The sequence below is a fragment of the Chinchilla lanigera genome, unplaced genomic scaffold (assembly GCF_000276665.1).
Source record: "Chinchilla lanigera isolate Chin_1 unplaced genomic scaffold, ChiLan1.0 scaffold00047, whole genome shotgun sequence".
Taxonomy (NCBI): Eukaryota; Metazoa; Chordata; class Mammalia; order Rodentia; family Chinchillidae; genus Chinchilla; species Chinchilla lanigera.
In genome coordinates, this window is record NW_004955448.1 from 10,951,365 (window position 1) to 10,971,972 (window position 20,608).

Genomic DNA, 20,608 nt, shown 5'->3' on the forward strand with positions numbered 1-20,608 from the left:
AAAAAAAAAAAAAAATCTGAAATTACACTTGACTCGTGTGTCTTTGTAGGTAAATAAAATGGAATCACAGTTGGAAAGAGATTCTAAGAAAGCAGTGCAAATCCAAGAACGGAAAGTACAACTTGAAGAAGCAGTACTTAAGTTACGACATAATGATCGAGAAATGAAGAGTACACTAGAGAAATTCACAGCCAGCATCCAGGTACTGCGCGCGCACGCGCGTGTGTGTGTGTGTGTGTGTGTGTGTGTGTGTTAGCAGAAACTTAGGATTTAGCAGCAGTCTGGCTGAACCGTTTTGATGTTCACTCCCAATTTTAAACTGTAAGAGGTGATTTTCTTTCCGAGTCCTAGTAAGTAATCTCGTCACAATATTGCTCTTCAGCCGTTCCGATTTTCACTGATACTCCATAGAATGTGACCTCCCTTAGCAGTTAAGTTACATAGGTTACAGTGTATTTTACTCTTTTCGGAATGGAATGTTTTCTTTATTAGGTAAAAGTAGTGTATGCCCATCATTTTTTCTTAAGTTTCAGAAAATATCCAGGTGACTGCTTCCAATTTTGGTGTATATTCCTCAGCTTTTAAAATGTGAAGTTTGCATATTTGTTACATATCTGGTGGATATGTTTATGTAAAGAGAACAGATCATACATTTAATATCGTACCATGCTAACTTTTCTTCACTTAATAAATTCTGGCTTTCTTTCCAAGCCAGTATAAATTATCTTTGTTTTTTAGCTGTTCTCAAGCATTTATGTACACCACTTTTTGATGTTTTTCTGTATTACTTTGTACATTGCCACAGTTGAAAATATCCTTGGAGTACTGTGTACATATCCATCCAGTCATTTTCTAAGATGAATTATAAGCATTTTACAGTGTGTAGTGCAGTGTGTAAGGCTTTGTTGTATGATGACAGATTGTCTTCACAGTGGATTCTAATTCATGAAACAGCATGTACAAATACTTTTCCAGGTCTTTAAATGTACTAGGTAGTCTGAAGTATATATAAGTTTGCTGCTTTCTAAACTACAAAATGGCATTTGAACTAGTCTTATTATTTTGTGTTTGGGGCCATTTTCATTATCTATGTATTCATGTCTTTGCCCTTTTCTTGTTAGCATATTTTCTAAAGATTTTAAGTACTTGTTTTAAAAATGTGTTAACATATTAGTCTTAAATGTTAAAACATTTTTAGCGTTTATCAGAGCAAGAAGACTATTTGAATATACAAGTTAAGGAACTTGAAACTAATGTACTTGCCACAGCCCCTGACCAAAAAAAGCAGAAATTGTTGGAAGAAAATGTCAGTGCTTTCAAAGCAGGTATGTTTAAAGACACAGACTTTTCACATTGTCAAAGATAAAGTTTACAGTGCTTAAGATAGCAGTTTACAGAATAACAATTTACGTCTCAGTGATGTGCAAATCACTGCACTGCTTTATAGTTTGTTGCTATTTACTTCTCAAGCCTGTACAGCATTCTCCATAACCTCATCTCACAAGGAAACCGAGGCAGCCAGTGGCTGATGTCATTTGCCAAAGGGCACACGGCATGTTGGTGGTGTAGGAATCAGCGATGTGGTCTCATTCTAGAGCCCTGGCTCTTAACTTCATACTTAGCGTACTTCAGTCCTAATACTCACAAAACTCTTTTGTTATAGTAGTTATTTTACAGATTTAGAAAAATGAGAATTTAGAGAAACTACTCGAAGAGCACGTAGGAAATAAATGATTTGCACACACAACCAAATGATACTCCTTTAGTTCTGCATATCTCTTATAGAAACTACTGGTTACTGCCAGTAAACTCCATGAATGTCTGCTATGGAGGACCTATTTCTGTAAGCATAAACTGAAGACTAGATACTTGGTAATTTAGATTGTAAGTGTATCTCCCTGGCTCCAGCTTAGAGAATAAAGAGAAAAAAGGTGAGAACAGAGATTGGGTGTATTATTGCACTAATTCAGACAAGAGATGATGGATAATAGTTTTTTAACACCTGAACATGTAAGTATAGCTTTAATAAATCATATCTAAATGAACATTTTAAGATAAATGATTGCATACATGGTAGTGTCTACTTCTAACATACTACTGTAGAAAGGACCCCATATTGAGTCCTTGGAAACAAGAGGGAACATGCCCTAAAAAACCTGGGATGAGGCTAGAAATTGACTCCATTGGTACATTGTTTGCCTCGCATGTGCAAGGGCCTGGGTTCTATCTGCACTGCAAAAAAGAAAAGGAAAAAAACCACTTAGGGCTGGGGAAGCTAGTCAAGAATATGAGCCTTCGTAGTTGCACACCTGCCTCAGCCCCTTAGTTGCTGTCAGCATGGTTCTGCTGGCTGCAACAGCATCTGCTGCTCTCTCTAAGTGAGCCAAGCAGACCGGCAGCCTAAGGAAATTTTAACCACAGAGATCATCATCAGTGTGAACAAGGTAGTTTCCTTGGCAAATGCACAAATGCAGTAAGTTAGACGTATAAAAAGCAACTGCTGGAGCCAGGCGTGGTGGCGCACGCCTGTAATCCCAGCACTTGCGGGGAGGCGAGGGCGGAGGCAGGAGGATCGTTGCGAGTTCAAGGCTGTCTGAACTGCATAGTGAGACCCTGTCTCAAAAAGACCAAAAACAAAGTAATTGCAAGTGTTAGCAATGTATATAGGACTACTAAATATGTACATATTACATCCTCAGGAAGATAAAGAATCCCCCAAAAAGCAAGTTTGTTTTTTTTAAGAACCAAATAGTAGTGTCAGAATTATAAGAAATAGAGATGCTGGAATTAAACGTAATAGATGGGCTGCAAGATCAGGCTGTGTTCTTCAGTGTAGCACAAAAAGATAAACAAAATGAGAAGATACTTAGGAGATTTTGAAATTCTAACACCTGCTTAGGAGGAGAGATAAGGAAAGGAAAGAAATAGTTAAATCTATCCCACCCTTTTATCTCACCAGGTCTACTTAGCTCTTCCTGTACCAAATGTCCAAGTACCCATAGGGGAGCTTCGTGCTACTCTATTCCAGTCAGCATTTCTGCTTGCCTTTCTAAGCATAGATATTCTTGACAGCTTGAATTCTCCACCTTTCTACCATCTCCCCATCCTTCCTTATTGAATGGTGACTAGAATTCAGCTATAGAGAACATAATCCACGCTCACTAGTATACGTAGAATTTGTATAGTAAAAGTGTAACAGGTTACTGTATTAGAATGTTTACACAAGAGTTCCTAGCTTAAACATTCAGGAATAATTTCCAGAGAACCTTTGTAGAACAATCAAAAGAAGTATTACCTGTTCCGCATTTAGATAGTAATCTCTCAAATTGGGAAGATGTCACTGCATACATACCTACAGCAGAAGCACACTGCACCTAACATTCCACATCATCAAAGTTAACTTCACAGCCTATAATCAGTACTCCCAGAGATACTGACTGGCCACCAGATCTTCTCATGCCATCACAGAAAATCTAGACTTTTCTAGACTACTTGCCAGCAGAAACGTGCCCTTCCAGATTATGCAGGTCAGTATGAATAGACTTAAATTATGTCTAAACCCCATCTACACAAGAATCTGGGAAATGTTTACCTGTTATCACAGGGACGAAACACCAGTTTATCTTGTCCTTCGCTGTTACAACATGTGAGAAACTAAGTTGGGTAAGAAGAAAGTAGCCACAATTTCTTCACCATGAGCAAGTTAATAGACTCAGGCATAATAGTTTAAGGCTGACAACCGTGAAACCAGCAAGTCAGTGAAACATCTGTAAGAAAAAGTGTTTGAAAAGAGCCTGAAGGATGAAGCCATAGAAATCAAATGTTGAGCAAGAGGTTTTTAACATTATGTGTTGTTATGATACTGTTTTGACATAGGGTTCTGGTTTTTTAATTGTACTTTTTCCTAATACCTAAAAGTGTATTATGTCAGGTTAAGTGATTAAAGAAATTTCCATCTAACAAAACGATGCTCATTGGCATAGAAACATGAATTAAGTTATTTTTTCTTCTTTGCAGAATATGATGGTGTGGCTGAGAAAGCTGGTAAAGTAGAAGCTGAGGTTAAACGGTTACACAATATCATCCTGGAAATCAATAACCATAAACTCAAGGCCCAGCAAGACAAACTTGATAAAATAAATAAGCAGCTAGATGAATGTGCTTCTGCTATTACTAAAGCCCAAGTAGCAATCAAGACTGCTGACAGGTAAAATATCCATACTTCCCTAACCAGTCTTCCTCTCCTCACATTGCAAAGGGAGTTAATATTTAAATTTAATGTTCCATTAACTGTTTCTCTTACTGTTACTTATTAAACCTATCTGACATGTTATTACTTAACAGGACTTTAGTAAGGGCAAACTTAGAATGAACATTTATTGTGGCCAGTTTTTTAGAAGTGGTAAACAGGTAAGCCATGGCAGAGTAAAATTATATAACTCTGCAGTTTCGAGCACACAGACGTCAGAGTCTTGTCTGGAGACATGTATGTAATTTGAATAGATCTAGTGCTTAAAAGGTAGTTAAGAATAGAATCTTTAGCAAAATTGTCTCAGTAACTTTTTTGTATGTAGTCTCTCACATGCCTCATGCATGTGAGGCAGGAGCTCTACCAGTAAACTGTACTCCAGTATCTTAAAATTTTAATTAGAAAATTGCATTGTTCCATCTCACCAAAAGAACAAGTTTATCCATTCGTCATGCTTAATTTTCTACAGTATTTGTAATTAAAGCTAGCTATATATATAAAACACAGGAAACTGTTTCATTTCATTATTGATTATCTAGTTACTCCATTGTTTTTTGCTCAAAGACAATGACTAAGCCGCTTGCTTATATTAGAAGTATGCTTTAAAAATCTTCAAAAATCTCTAATCTGATGGGAAATGACAAAAGAATTTAATAATTTAGTGGATAATTTTGCATCTAAAGTTGGATGATACTTTAAAGTTTGTATAAGAATATTTCATTGCTTTATAGTGAGTTTAATACACAAATCATCCCACGAGTATTTGTATAATATATAAAAACCAATTCAAGGTTGTTTTAGTAATCATAAAGAATCTATGAGGAAAAAAATTTCACATTAGCTATCATGAAAAGTTCTTGGTAGATCTCCAAAACAGTATCACATCATTACATTTGTAATGTCCTTTTGCTTTAGAAACCTGAAAAAGGCTCAAGACTCTGTGTTTCGCACAGAGAAAGAAATAAAAGATACTGAGAAAGAAGTAAATGACTTAACAGCAGAACTAAGAAGTCTTGAGGACAAAGCAGCAGACGTCATAAAAAATACAAACACTGCAACGGTAATATTTCATAGTAAAAGGGAAGGGAGTGATGTTTGAAGCAATTTTTAAAAGTTGGATATACCATCTCAGGGCTTAAAGAAAGTGAAATTTTAACTTTTGTACAACATATAGTTACTTTGTTAACTTTTTTAAATTTTAAATGGAAAGGATGTGGGGAGAGATTGCTGACTTCTCCTTTCTGATGTGAAAATGCCTATTCTGTTTGGGAAGATCCTGTACGTATCAGTTCTTCTTGGTTTTTAGGAGTCCTTACCAGAGATCCAGAAAGAACATCGTAATCTGCTCCAAGAACTAAAAGTTATTCAAGATAATGAACATGCCCTTCAAAAAGATGCACTTAGTATTAAGTTGAAACTTGAACAAATAGATGGTCACATTGCTGAGCATAATTCTAAAATAAAATATTGGCGAAAAGAGGTGAGATTGCTATCATTTAAGCAAGTTTAACTTTATTCCTGTATCTTCTATGAAAAGGATGTGGGGTTTTTGCCCTTGGAGGTATGTTGGGATTCTTAATTCCATGAGAGAGTATACTGTAATCACGTCTCAGGAGTACAGTGGGCAATAAATAGTACTTATTATATACAGAAAAAAGTCTCAGTACTGGTGACAGTTGTGCAACTACATTTTCACCCCAGAGCTGATCTGGAGGTTTAAGGAAAGATTACATGAACACTTCCTACGGAACAACTGTATCTGTTGAAAGCTTTTGAGGAGAGTTGATTTGTCATAATTCCTGTTGTTTTCATAACTATGTGATTTTTCATGCTTTTTAAAAAAGAATTTTATTACTGTGCTTTCTTTTATAGATTTCAAAAATAGCACTTCATCCTATAGAAGATAATCCTGTTGAACAAGTTTCTGTTCTAAGCCCAGAAGATCTTGAAACAATCAAGAGTCCAGATTCTATAACAAATCAAATTGCACTTTTGGAAGCACAGTGCCATGAAATGAAACCAAACCTTGGTGCCATTGCAGAGTATAAAAAGAAAGTATGAATGAATTCTTTAAGTGTTACAAATTTTTAGTTCTTAGCCTACATTATGACCTTTACTTTTATATAATGAGCAGTATTAATTTCCATCTCCTATCTAAAGAGATTCAAATCTTTTCACAGGAAGAATTATATTTGCAGCGGGTTGCAGAGTTGGATAAAATTACTTCTGAAAGAGATAATTTTAGACAGGCCTATGAAGATCTTCGAAAACAGAGGCTTAATGAATTCATGGCTGGTTTTTCTATAATAACAAGTAAATTAAAGGAAAATTACCAAATGCTTACTTTGGGAGGGGATGCTGAACTGGAGCTGGTAGACAGCTTGGATCCTTTCTCAGAAGGAATCATGTTCAGGTTTGTATGGAGTTTTGAATACTCATCTTTAATTATTTGGTGACAATGAGATGTCAGGGTGGGCTGGGCCGTTAGCTCAGTGGTGCAGCCACTGCCTGAGTTAATCCCTGTACTCCCCCACCCACCCAAAAACAGTGAGATGTGAAGGCAAGATTGACAGCTTGTTTTATTGGATGATAAATACTAATTTGTTTACACTGGCAGCTCACAGTATAAATTATGGAAAAACAAATATTTAATCTTTACAACCTAATTTGTAAATTTTCAGATCTTTCCAGTCTAATGTCAGGATTAAAAAATTTTACTGGATAAAATTTTAAAGTTCGTATTTGTGAAAAGCCAATTAGATTCGCAAGAAGGAAGGGTAGTGGAACTCAACTGTAGAAAACAAGTTGTGGAGTCTTAGCCAGGCATGGTGGTACACACCTTCTAATCCCAGCACTCTTGAGAGGCTAAGGCAGGAGGATCACAAGCCCATCACCAATTTGATGAGATTGAAACTCTCCCAAAATTTTTGTTTTAAATAAAATAACAATGACTGGGTGTATGTTGCTGAATCCAAAAAAAAAAAAAATCATGACTTTGCCACCCTCCTGTAGAATAGATTAAATCCAGGGTCTCAGGCAGGTGAAGCAGATGCTCTTCCCTGAGCACAGCCCCTTTTTTAAATGGAATCTTGAGGCAAGGTTCTGGGTAAGGTACCCCGGCCAACCTGAGGCTTGATGATCCTTCTCTCTCATCATCCTGAGCAACAGGGATTATAGGTATACCCAACATAAAGCCTTAACTTTAGCTTTACTAGTAAGTTGACTACGATTTTCATAATTATTGCAGTGTTAGACCACCTAAGAAAAGTTGGAAGAAGATCTTCAATCTTTCAGGAGGGGAGAAAACACTTAGTTCCCTGGCTTTAGTATTTGCTCTTCACCACTATAAACCTACTCCTCTTTACTTCATGGATGAGATTGACGCAGCCCTTGATTTTAAAAATGTGTCCATTGTTGCATTTTATATCTATGTAAGTAATCGTGTATGGGTTTTTTTATTCTAGAAATTTTATGGTTTCCTTTAATATTCTATGTGGAATTGAGTTTTGTTTTGTTGTTTACTATTAAGCTTTTTTCTGTGTTCCCTAACTCTAAGTCTTCTGCTATCCAGCAACCAAATCCTTATTTGTACCATTCATTTTGGATGAGTAAAATGTAAATTGTTAACCCAGATTAACAGAGTACCAGCTAGAATCCCAAATCGTCTTCCTAAATGTGTTCCCCTAGATGTATAGGCAGTAATGCTTCAAAAAATACCCAGATTCCTCTTAAGTATTGTTTTATGACCTGTACTATCATTCCTGTACATGTTAATTACCTAAGTAATACTGAACTTACTGCCCAAGAAATATTTGAGGGAACTAAGGCTTAAATGTTTATATGATTTACTTGTTATTTAATATTCCTTTTTTTTCTTTCTTTAGGAACAAACAAAAAATGCCCAGTTCATAATAATTTCCCTTCGAAATAATATGTTTGAGATTTCTGATAGACTTATTGGAATTTACAAGACATACAATATAACAAAGAGTGTTGCAGTAAACCCAAAAGAAATTGCATCTAAAGAACTTTGTTGAATTTTATACTGAAGATTCAAGTTGAATTGGCATAGACTTGGTGTATTACTGGTTTCTAAGAATTATGACCTGTATAAAATACATATTCTGAATGATGACAAAACTTTTATGATGTTAAGAATCATGTTACAATGTCTAAAACAATGTTCTCTAAGGCAGGAAGATTGTAGATTTAGCCCAAGCTGGGCAGTTTTGTAATTTATCAGGATACTGTCTCAAAAAGGGACTGGGAATCAACTGAGGGCCCTGGGTTCACTCCTCAGTGGGTACCCCCTGGTTTTGTTTTATTGTTTTTTTTCTTGTATACCTGTTTGTAGATGATAAGAATGAAAGGGGGATTTTTGAGACAGGGTTTCATTTCACTGTGTAGTTCAGGCTAGCCTCAAGTTTGTGGTGATCTTCCTGCTTCAGCCTCTTCAGTGCTGGGATTACACGTATATGCTGTCATACCCAGCAGGATGAGTGTTTTGTGAGACTATTAAGAAAAACCAGATTCCTATAGGGTCAGATGACTTGCCCACTGTTCCAAGGTATTACCAGTTTGTTGAGATAAAGTTCCAAAACTAGATCCTGTTGCTCAATATACCTTCAGTGGACATTCGACCTACGCTGGAAAAATCTGCTAAAATCATCTTGGGTAAAATTTTAAGGCATTCCACTTGGTTTACTAACTTTGACAATCATATTACCCAAATAATGAGAACCTTGTTTTGTAAACAGGCATTCTTAATTTATAAGAATTTAAACATAGGTACTTAAAAACTTGATGTGCTTTGTCTATTTAAAATTTGTTGCAAAAGAATGTAAAAACAATGTTTGAGTGTAACTAGGCCATTATCTCGTAAGAGTGAATATAGTAATAAGTGGAATGTGAGATACCATGAATGACTGCCAAGTTGTCAAGATTTTGATTATATTGGCTCAGGAATATTATGCTACTGAAAATGAGTCAACAACCACTTGATTGAATCAAACATCTTTGCCCTAGCTATTTAATTTCTGGGTGTTTACCTTCAGGATTTAAAATTGTTTCATTATTCAGAAGACTTATTTAGATATCAAAAACCTGACATTTTTTATCATAATAAAGCCATTAAAATGTGAACACAGGTAGAATGAACTTAAAGGAAGATCTGAAACTCAGGTATTGAAGGGGAAAATAGAAAATGCTATATATTAGTGCTTTTTTTTATTGGTGAGAAGTGAAATTTTTTTAACCAGTGCAACATCTCAGTACTAATTTTTTAAGGAGAAAATATCCAGATTCATACAAAATTTCCAAAACTACTGCTCTTTGAGCACCCATTAAGTTACCAAATACCTCAAGCCTAAACTGGTCTTACATACTTCTGATTTCTAGCTATAAGTTGTACAGATTAGAAGCCTTACTTTGCTAACAAACTTGGTTGGTTGGCCTCGAGTTCTCTGACCATGAACTCTGAAAAGTGGGCCAATTCTCCTACATGGTAGCTATATAGCTTTCATAATTCAGAAGTACAAGGTTAAGTGCATGACGCATAATAGCTTAACATTTTATTGCCTACTAATGTTTAAGACTTTCGTGGTGTGACTAAAATTTCAAAGAATCACACTGTGTAGAGTTCTGTCCTGTCTCGCCTCACCTCCATTACACTGGCTTTCTGACTGCACAGTGATTGTTAGGGTAGGCTGATTCCCATCATAAAGTGTCCTCGTGCCATCATCTTAAGTGCGAAGGCTTATTCTTAGCAAACAAGACCTTTGGAGTATTTTAGAACTAGTTTATAAACACACATGCATTAGAACTTCGTATGCTCACACGGCAAGGCCAGGCGTATTCCCTGAGCTGACCTGCGAAGTCACTGAAGGAAAGGCTCCTAGAAATAGAGCTCCAAAAGCAGCTTGTCTCGGATTTTTGGAAAACAAATCTGTTTGTGCTTAAGATGTGACTGACGATGGGCCAGAAGTACTGTTGCAGACCTCATAATGCCAATCCCTGCAAAGGGAATTGAAGAGCTCTGACTAAACAAGCTAGTTGTTGGTACTTTTGCACAAGCATAGGAAGTACGTGGCAGGAAAACTTAAAGACTGTTCTAAGATACAGTTTTACAAAATGATGCCGTGAAAAATCTGTTGAGAATGAAATGTGTCACCAACATCATTCTGTCCTCCTAAAGTGTCCTACTAAAGCTCCCAAATGCAATCTTAAATTTATGAAAACGTAAGTATTAGAAATTGTCAAGATTATCCAAACTCAGTAGTTTTACTTTGCTCTCTTGAGACGGGCTCATGTTAACAATCCTCCTGCCTTAGCCTCCAAAGTGCTGGGGTTACATGCATGGATGCCCCCAACCCCTGCAATGAACGCTGCTGAACATTTTAGAGTTCTTAAATCCGTCGAAAACATTAAATATATATAGTTACATTTGATCAAAAAGGTCTTTAAGCTGTCTTTTATCACTTAGGATTTGGTTGGGTTTTTAAGCCTGTCTTTATCATCTCTATTCATGCACTCAAAAGCTTCAGGCCACATCCAAATAAAGACATGCACTTGGAGCATTTTTCCATCTTTTACTCTAAAACACTATACAGATACATGAATAGCCGACCATTGACTTAGTAGTAAAAGAACAGCAGTAAAATGTTTGAGCAGCATTAAGTCAACATTAAACCAATACAAATGGCACAATATTAATATTCAAACCAACCACTAATGATTACCAGTATCTAATGATCTGAATGTTTCGTAGTCTCATTAACTGATGCACTGTCTCCAACAGAAGCATAAGAGGTTTAACATTTCTGAATTTGCTGGAACTCTACCAAAGTTTAGTTTACTGTTTATGCTACCTCCTGTTTCTCCAGTAGCAATAGTTAGCCTCTGCTGTACAGAATAAGCCTGTTTAACAATGCAAATTTTCAAAGAGAAATTATTTTCCCCACGAATTCTTTTAACAAATATAGTGTGTGACATAGTATGCCTTTTAAATCAGGCAAATTGCTAGATAAACTCTGGTAAACAGACAAAAAGACTTCAGAAAAACATACTGAAGGTACTTCATGTAAGAAGGTTACTATGTACTGGTAGAAACAGAATGCCAACAGTAATAACACTGAAAAGCTTAAAATTTGAAAAAACTCAACTTTTTTATCTTTATCAGGGCAGGAAGGTGGCATCCGTATTGAAGAAATTTTCATTTCAGGAATGAGAGCTTGCTTAATTTCTCCAATTTCTGTTCTGCTCCATTCTTTCAATACTTGGCTTACTCGAGGATAAATTTCAAGAGGTCGGACCTCGGGAAGTGGTCTTTGTTCCAAGATCTGCACACGCTGGCAGATGTTATCAATTTTTTCAAGAAATTTAAGTGGAGACTCTTCTTGTAAAGATGTTGTCATTGTCATTAATTCAAGCTGCTGTTCTCTTATTTCTTTCATCCTTTCAATATGTGGAGTATATTCTTGATTTAACAGATTGCCAACATCACAGAGAGCTGTTAAGAAAATTTTTTTTTGTTGTTCTAATGTAGCAGTAAGCTCCTCAAAATACTGGAGAACAACTTCTTTATCACCCTGGATCATTTCCTGAGAATGAGACTTTTGTTGTTCTAGCTTTTCAATAAGATTAGTAATATCTGTCCAATGTGTGTCAGTTAACTGTTTGAGCAGTTTCTGAGGTGTGTCTTTTTTTTTCAAATAGGCACTCTGAAGGTCATCTATAGGATGACCATGATGTTGACCTACAGTAAGGCAGTGACCACAAACTAGTTTTTTATCTAGTAGACAATAAACATTTAATGGTTGCCTAGAATGTTCAGGGCAGAAAACAACATCTGGATGGTCTTCTTGCTGGTACTTTTCAATAATAGCCCTTAATGCAAAATTAACAGGTAAAGATTCAATACCAGTTGGAGCAATTTCAATAATACTTCTGCAGTTAGGACACTTGAGTGGAATTCTTAAAGGTCTCCAAATATAAAAATTACCAGATGCCTGAAGAACGTTTTCCAAACAACTTCTACAAAATGTATGAGAGCATGGTAGTATACGAGGATCTTCAAAAATACTGTAACAAATGGGACACATTAACTCGTCCTCAAAGTTGTGCATTTCCTGTCAAAAAAAAAGCAAAGTCTACATATAACAAGTCCATCCGCACATGTTTTATAGTTTTAGTCATTAATCTCCAAATCATTGATCGATTGTCTTTTTTTTTTTTTTTTTTTTTTGGTTTTTCTCCGGTACCGGGAACCGAACTCACGACCTTACGCTTGCCAGGCAGGCGCTTTGCCGCTGAGCTAAAGCCCCAGCCCCCTCAACTGTCATTTAAAAGGACAACTATTTACTAAGATTTTCAAAATGAAACTTTCTTAGTAATTCAATTTCCAATATATAAAATAGGTAATCCTCAAGAGCTTGCTTTGGAACAAAATTCATCTAAAGTTCCAATTCGTAATAAAATACTTCTAATTTGTTTCTACATAATGAAAACTAAATTTTAAATGTAGTGAAGTCTACTTAATTCTGACTACTATATGCAGCTTTCTACACTAAGATGTTAAAATCAGAACCACATGGAATGAACAGGTAAGACCAAACATTTCTATTACAAAAATATTACAAATTAGGCTTAATAAAATTTACCCCTTAATGCAAAAGGAAACATGGTCCCAGCTGGCTTGATCATGGTTAGAAGTATATATTTTTGTAGAAACTAACAATGAATTTCTTAGCTGCCTCAATCCAGACAGATAAGTTTAAAGACCAGGATCAGCATGAGGTAATTTTTTGGTAGGTGTGCTGGATAGAACTCAAGGCCTCACATACGCTAAGCAAGTGCTTTATGGGAGCTACATTCCCAGCCCCATCATGTAATTTTTTAAAGCAGTAGCTTTAGCATGAAAGTTTGGAAGGGAACGCTTATTCAGAACAATCCTTGCAATCAAAGTCTGTTTGAAAGATGAAGGACTGATTATGGTGCTTCTGAAGTACTGAATTTTTAAATGAACTAGAGCTGTGATGGTAAAGGGTAGAGGATAGACACCACTAGTCATCTTTCATTAAAATGTGTCTTAAGACAAATGATAGTTGAGAATCTTCACCCTGATAAACACAACATCTCTGCAATCTACTATTTCCAAAAGTGACAGTTTTGTACCCTACCACCTTCCCCCGGCCCGCCCCGTACCAGGAACCCACCACTTCTCACGCTTTCCTTTGTACACATGCTGCGTGAAAGCCACAGTCCTCAGGACTGCTGACAGAGAAACCAAGCTAAACCACTGCTACAAGAACCTTAAACCAAAAGGAAGAAAAATAAAACAAGTGCCATCCATGTAAAATACGAAGTTAGCAGATCTTATAAAACCTTTTAAGCCAGGCATGGTGGCACACACGTGTACTCCCAGCACTCTGGGAGACTAAGGCAGGAGGACACTCCATGAGTTCAAGGCCAGTCTTGACTACCTAGAGAGTTCAAGGCCAGCCTGGACTACATAGTGAGACCCTGTCTGAAAAATGAAGTTTGTGAAAACATCTAAAATAACTGCACTTTTAGTAAATATAAAATCTCCTTAGACTTAGCTGAAGTTCATCTTAAGCAACTGCCACACTATTCTCTCCTTCAAGTCTTTACATAAACCTGGCCTCTTCTAGTTACTCTGACATTCTCATCGAACACTTCACTTTTCCTAACACTTTTAGTTATAAGAATGCTGTAACATTGTGTATCTATTAGAATGTCAGCCTCCTTTCAGGGCAGAAACTGTGAATGAGATACTTATATAGGCTGAGCTCAGAACTTAACACAGGTATTCAGACTTACCGCTGAATGAAAAGCTGCCTTGTGGGGGTTTTTGTCTTTGAGACGGTCTTGCTATGCAGTTCAGGCTGGCCTTGAGCTCACTATGTAGCCCAGGCTGGTCTCAAACTTGCAACGATCCTCCTGCCTCAGCCTCCCAAGTGCTGGGATTACAGGCATGCACCACCTTGCCTGGGCCAAGATCAATGTTAACAGACATTAGTTTTTAACTTTTTCATATGTAGCAAAATCTCTGCTTTTCTTAGGAAAAGCTGTATCAGAAAATAATCCATTTTAAACTGACAGTGTTCAGGTCCCCAATGAGCCAAGTTGTGTTATACAGAAAGAAACTAAGCTTGAACTATGAAGCTTTCCAGGAAACTAACGGGGCAGCAGTGCAGAAGACACCAGTCACGGCACAGCGCACAGGTTCGCGTGAACGCACGCTGGAAGGCCTTCACAGCCTTCCCCAGCACCTGCACACGGCTCTGAAGTCACAACCAGCCCCCACAGCCAAACGCGTTTTGGTGAGGTCGTAATGTACAATAAAGGGATAAATAAAATAGCGTTTTGCAAGAACTAAAATTTAAACAATGGGCATTAAACCTAGATTATTAGAACGTTTTCATGTGCAAGCAGCAAAACTAGCCAATGAAAGAGAAACTAACTTGGCCCTAGTCTACTTGGTAATGAGTTAGGGGACAGACTTCTCTGAGCATCCTGCTAGGAGCCCAAAGCACAGCTTGCTTTAGACCCCAAACACAAACTGTAACCGGTTGTTGCCTGAAAACATACAAGAATATAGGTGGCGATCGTGTTTAGGGGTTTTTTCTGAAATCAGTATGAAACTTTATGCACCAAAAATTTTCTATGACCCACCTAGGTTCTTGAAGAGAAAAAAGGAAAACACTTTAGCTACATGTACTTTTTAGGACGAACATCTTAGATTTAGCTAAGCTGTATATAAATACCCAAATGATAAAAACATCAGTAACAACCCTGGAAACTAGAAGATAATGAAGCAATGCCTTCAATACTCCAAGGGGGAGAAGAAAAGATTTCCTTAAGTGGGACACAGAATTCTATCCCCCCGGGTGGTCCACGTTGATGCATCGTTTGACATGAAAGCTCTCAGAGAACCCCAACTCTTCCTGAAGCTACTACAAGGGGGGAAAAAGGGTAACAGGAAAATAGAAGTTCAGGACAACTATACAGACCGAGAGAGCAGGTAGGGCTATTTTTGTTTTGTTTCTAGAACTAAGGATTGAATTCAAGGCATTGGCACTGAGCTAGCACTAATTATTTACTTCTTTAGTTTTTAGGCAGAGTTTTCCTAAATCAGTGAATTGCCTAGGCTGGGCTCCAATTTGCTATCCTGCTGCCTCACCCTCCGAGTGCTGGGATTCTAGGCGTGTGCCACCAGCATGGCCAGAACAGGTGTCTTTAGATAGATAAATGAAACGACAGAATACTTCGTGTGCCTAAACATTGAGGGAGAAAACTAGGAAAGAAGGAAGAGTCAGGAAAAGACAACGAATACCACAGTATGTCATATGGCCTGTTTGTCATGGTAACATTGTAAGTATCCCATAGGGTACTGATGTGTATACAGTGAGGAAGTGACATGAGGGGGAGGGGTAAGGAAGAGAACAGTTCCTGAAATCACAGCCTTCCCTTCTGAGAAAGCCAGCAGTTTCAAATGAAAAAGGCAGAACGTACGGAAATACGTTGGTGAATACCAGAAGCATAGCTAAGAGATGCAAGTGATTGCTTTTGGAGCAGGGTTCAGGAGTAAGCAGAGTGAGACCAGGAGTCCTCTGGTTTTCATTACGTATCAAGTGGGTTCACTTTAATCATTATATGCAATTTAAAATATAATAAAATGGCAGCTCTGCACAGTAGCTCATGCCTGTCATCGCAGCTACTCCAGAAGCTGATGTTTACGAGTCTGAGGCCACCCTGCACAACTCAGATGCTCATCTCAAAAAAAAAAAAAAAACCATGTAAACAGATGAAAGACAGACGGTCCCACAAGCATCCAGGCAGAAAAGAAGGACGAAAAAAGGAAAGTAAAAACACAATGATACGAGGATTTCCTCTGGAAGACTGTAATTTCCAAAGAAAACTGGAACGGGCACAACTTAGCTCCCATATATGCTATTCTTCAGAAGGGAGATGGCTGTTACTTCATCCAGACATGAAATGTGTTCCCACAGAAATCTGTGCAGGCCGAGTGACTGCTCCGACCAGCAGAACACATGCTTTGCCTTCTCCATATATCCCCTAAGAAGCCAGGCAACCGGCAGCCACGTCAGGACGCCCAGGCTGCTCGGCGGAAGAGACACCAGGCGGAGGATAAATGGATGCCAAACATCTTAATGAAAAAGGCTTCTTAAACACGCAGATACTTGTCGCACAAAAGCAGACAACCAGAACGTATCTAAAACAAGGAAGAAACCAGGGGTGCTGGCACAGGCCTGTAATCCCAGCACTCGGGAGGCTGAGGCAGGAAGATCACCACACGCTCAAGGCCAGCCTGGCCTAGAGAGTTATTTCAAGTCCACCTTGGACTACATAGCAAGATCCCATCTCAAAAACTACATACGTAAACGAGGCATGCGAGATGATGATGTAGCAACAGGTCGGGAAGAAAAAGGATTTCCGAGATTTCTGAACCCAATCGAGATGTACTTTATTCACGTGAAACAAAATATTCTTAGCAAGAACTATAGAGTTAAAAACAACTGTACAGGGCAGAGTTGAAGCCATACCTCCCATTATTTAACAACAACAACAAAAAAAGTGGATTCAACTAAAAGAGCCAGGCATGGTGGCATACACCTGTGACCCTAGCCACCTAGGAGGCTGAGAAAGGAAAAATGCTTGAGCCCATTAAGTTTAAGACTGACTGAGCAACACAGCCAGAACTCCTTTCAGGAAGAAAAGGTGGGGCAGGCATGGTGGATCACAACTGTATTCCCAGCACTCTGGAGGCTGAGGCAGAAAGATCTCCATGAGTCAGATGCCAACCTGGGCTGCGTAAACAACATTAGCTACCTGTGATAGGCCGCTTTTCTTTTTTTTTTTTTTTTTTTTTTTAAGGCAGCTTCTAAAATGGCACCCAGTGGCCTCTGCCTGCTGGCTACTAGGTCTTGAGATAACGTGTTATGCAGCAATGGATTAGTACACTGCCCTAAAAAGAGACGAAAAGAACACATGTACAGTTAGCATTGAGAAAATAACAAAAAAAACAAAATTAGAGATGGACCTTACAAAGCTGTACACTAATATATGTGACAACTCATAACAAGTGAACTATTCCCTAAGTCAATTCCAATTATCAAAAGTGACCCAAGAATGTAAAGTAAACTACAGGAAAATTTTGCTGCTGTGAAAAGTGTTAATCTGAAAAAACCTGGGGGAGAGGGGAGGCAAGGTGTTCTCATGAGTTCTTTCAAATGTTCAGGAAATAATTTCTTGCTCACCTGAACCAGCATACAAATATAGAAGTCTGCAAACCATTGTGAAGATAGTGTTAACACCTAACCAAGCCCATACAAACTGAAAGTAGGATAATTTCAAAAATGGACACCGATGTAAAATCCTAAATACAAGATCGGCAAAAATAAACCAAGGAGTACATTAAAAGAAAACTACCATGCCTGGGCTAGGCATGTAGCTCAGTGGTAGAGTACATGCTTAATGAGTAAGGCCCTGGGTTCAATCCCCAGTACCAAAAAAAGTGCTGTAATAGTTCTTTCCAGAAATACGGTAAAATCAATACCAAAAAAATCTATTAATTCACTCATTTAAGTCACTGGAGAAAAAAATGTATAACCACATTCAAAGCAAAAACACACAAAGTACAAACACAAATAAGTGATCCACAGAGAGAACAGTGGCTCCAGGGCCCGTGGGAAAGGAGAATGTAGTTATTGTTTAATGAGTAGTTTCAGTTTGAGAAGATGGAAAAGTTCTGAAGACAGTCATTTTTATATATAATTCCACTGAACTGTATACAGTTTTTAAAAATGGCTTAAATGGTAAGTGTATGGTATATATATTTTAATACAATTTTAAAAAACTAAAAAGTTTCAACCGTCTTATTATCTAGCCTTTCCTCTGCCAAATTAATTTTACAATCAATGTAAAAAACAAAGAGTCAATGTATTATCTTTGATTTTAAACACCAAAACAAAGTAAATTCAAAGTAACCCATGTGAAATGTATTTTCCCCTACTGAATACTAAAAGCCCAAGTAAAATTGGACTTAGTTCAATACTTCCAGCTTCCTTTTTAAAAGTCACCAAAAAATCTGAGCTTGTTTTTAAATCTCAGAAAGAAATCTGAGTCTAAATTATCCACTTATAAATTATTTCACAAATCTCTTGTGTTTAGCATGGAAAAACAAAGGAGGCTGACTAGCACATCAGATAACAGATACTGCATTTACAGGACACAGAGAATTAAGCAGTATCAAAAATATCATTACCATTCTCCTGTTAAACTATTTTCTAAATTTTAATCCACTAGGGGCTGGGGATTTAGCTTAGCGGCAAAGTGCCTGCCTGGCAAGCGCAAGGTTGTAAGTTCGATTCCCGGTACCGGAGAAAAACCAAAAAAAAAAAAAAACAAAAATAAATTTTAATCCACTAATACCTTATTGCTTTTCACCGCTAAACATGACTGGCTATAAAATATTCATTACCTATTACTACCTCTGAAAAGAAATTCTATTTACTCCATTACAGATCTAAATAATTTGTGAGGACTTCCGGTGAGTCAGCTGTAAGTCTGAGAAAACTGAGGTGGTACCACCACCTAGGTAGTGGGCCTGATAAAAAAAACACCTTTCGTCTAATTCAAAACGTAAGAAATGCCACTGCACCATCTATATACATACTTTAGACAAGATTTTTACAATACCTTTGTCACATACAAAAATAATGGAAGCATCACTGATAACCCTCGCAAATTACAAAAAAATCCTCGGCAGATTTGATTTTAACTCTTTACCCACCCGCGCTGTTTTCTTTCACTCTGACATAAACCAGTTTCCCCAAACTAAAAAGAAAAATCTATTAACAAGATTTAACCAATATGAAAAGTTAGGGCTTGGATTGCTTTTTTTGCACTCTTCAAAGTGAAAATATATTTGGTGGAAAACATGCAGCAAAACAGCTGCTTAAAAGGCAATGTCAATATTATTGACATTAAAATCAAAATTTCACCTTGTCAGACTAAACTATATCTTCTCCTAACTACTGGTTCACTTTTAAAAAAAAAAATCAGTGAAATCAATATATAAATGAATATTAGAAAAATATCAAGTAACTTTAGTAAAAGTAACGCGCACATGCGTACTGTATGTACAAAATCACGCCGTGTGCATGTGTGTGGAGCTGGACAAGTCCTTGCACAATTCCGGAAGGACACGCAGGAGTTAACAGCGACTACCTCTGAGGTGTGAGCGTGTCAGACCGAGGGGCTGCTCGCTTGCTTTCTGCTCTTCCCATCGGATGGTTAGAGTTCTATACACCACCGATCTCGTACATCTTTTCTCAGAGATTTTAAAATCTCACCTTCTAGATTAAATCACACACTTTGTAAAAATCTACAAAACAATTCTTCCATCCTCAGTTAATCTCTTAGAACTTACCTCTTTTGTTGGCCTTCTGATAAGGATACTACTGAATAAACTTTATCTTCTCCAACTTTTCCAGATTCTCATTCCAAAATGAGTTGTCTGCTTAATGTTTCAGACGTAGTTTGCGCCCCAGGAACGGCCGTGAGTTCGCTAATTTTGATGTCCGCCTCCTCTACACCTGTGTTTTTAAGAAAAGCAGCGGAGGTACTTAGTTATCGCAGCTACAGTAGAGGCGTTAATTGCATCTTGAAAATCCCAGGAATTTTGGGACGCAAAAGATCTCTCTTTACAGCACGAAGTAGCCTTTGAGCTCTCAGCACTAACCAACACGGTGACCACGAACCAAAGGGTCACGGTCGTTTGAGGGTGCTTAAACTTAACAGGAAGGCAAGAAGCACCCACGGCAGTTAAGACGAGCAGCTGGAAGCCCTTTCGCTGCGAGTCATTCTCACCAGCGCGTTCACCCGTCTCAACTCTGCCACCAAGGCGCTAAGGGACTCGGCCAGTGTAACACCTCAGGACCGAACCTTCCCATCCGTGAAATGGGCACGACGCCCACCTCCGCCGCCCGCACGCCTGCCCCGGCCTCCCAGGCGCGCGGCCCGGGCTGGGGGAGCGAGGGGGCCCCGCGCCGCCCACCCGGGACGCCAGCGAACCGCACTCCCGCGCGCCTCCGTCCTCACGCCGCAGGACTCCCAAAAGCAGCCGGAGGAGCAGCCTGCGCTCCGGCGGAAGATGCTGAAAGAGTTTCGGAGCCGCCTCCGGGCGCGAAACGCGCTGGAACTCACCGCGCAGGAGCGAGCAGGCGAAACCGCGGCTCGGAAGCGGGACCCGGCGGGGCGCGGAGGACGGCGCCGCGCGCTCGGAGCGACGGCCCGCGGGGCCAGAAGGGGCGGACC

At 38.4% G+C, this 20,608-nt stretch overlaps 2 protein-coding genes across 4 annotated transcripts in view; one reads left to right on the top strand and one right to left on the bottom strand.

The window, feature by feature from the left end:
* Positions 1 to 9,260, top strand: part of Smc4 (structural maintenance of chromosomes 4) — a gene marked incomplete in the record, with an annotated part of 33,972 nt that extends 24,712 nt beyond the window's left edge. Inside the window, 9 exon segments of the mRNA XM_005393119.2 lie at positions 50 to 202; positions 1,199 to 1,325; positions 4,018 to 4,207; positions 5,165 to 5,309; positions 5,556 to 5,729; positions 6,122 to 6,304; positions 6,430 to 6,662; positions 7,497 to 7,680; positions 8,134 to 9,260. Of these exon segments, the coding sequence (XP_005393176.2) occupies positions 50 to 202; positions 1,199 to 1,325; positions 4,018 to 4,207; positions 5,165 to 5,309; positions 5,556 to 5,729; positions 6,122 to 6,304; positions 6,430 to 6,662; positions 7,497 to 7,680; positions 8,134 to 8,286 (1,542 nt within the window).
* Positions 9,261 to 10,816: 1,556 nt separating this feature from the next.
* Positions 10,817 to 20,584, bottom strand: Trim59 (tripartite motif containing 59). 3 transcript variants are annotated; one of them, XM_005393122.1, is made up of 3 exons: positions 20,498 to 20,584; positions 19,722 to 19,887; positions 10,817 to 12,375 (listed from the first exon to the last, which is right to left on the bottom strand). In XM_005393122.1, exon 3 carries the CDS (start codon positions 12,370 to 12,372, stop codon positions 11,185 to 11,187), a length of 1,188 nt encoding a protein of 395 aa, XP_005393179.1. In that variant the 5' UTR covers positions 12,373 to 12,375; positions 19,722 to 19,887; positions 20,498 to 20,584; the 3' UTR covers positions 10,817 to 11,184. The 3 variants fall into 3 exon arrangements, with proteins under 3 accessions (XP_005393179.1, XP_013374052.1, XP_005393180.1); XM_013518598.1 differs by lacking the exon at positions 20,498 to 20,584 and adding an exon at positions 20,349 to 20,480; XM_005393123.2 differs by lacking the exons at positions 19,722 to 19,887; positions 20,498 to 20,584 and adding an exon at positions 14,087 to 14,184.
* Positions 20,585 to 20,608: the final 24 nt, after the last annotated feature.

Coding starts and splice junctions, on each gene's coding strand:
- Trim59 (XM_005393122.1), bottom strand. CDS start 12,372: ATGCACAACTTTGAGGACGAGTTAATGTGTCCCATTTGTTACAGTATT.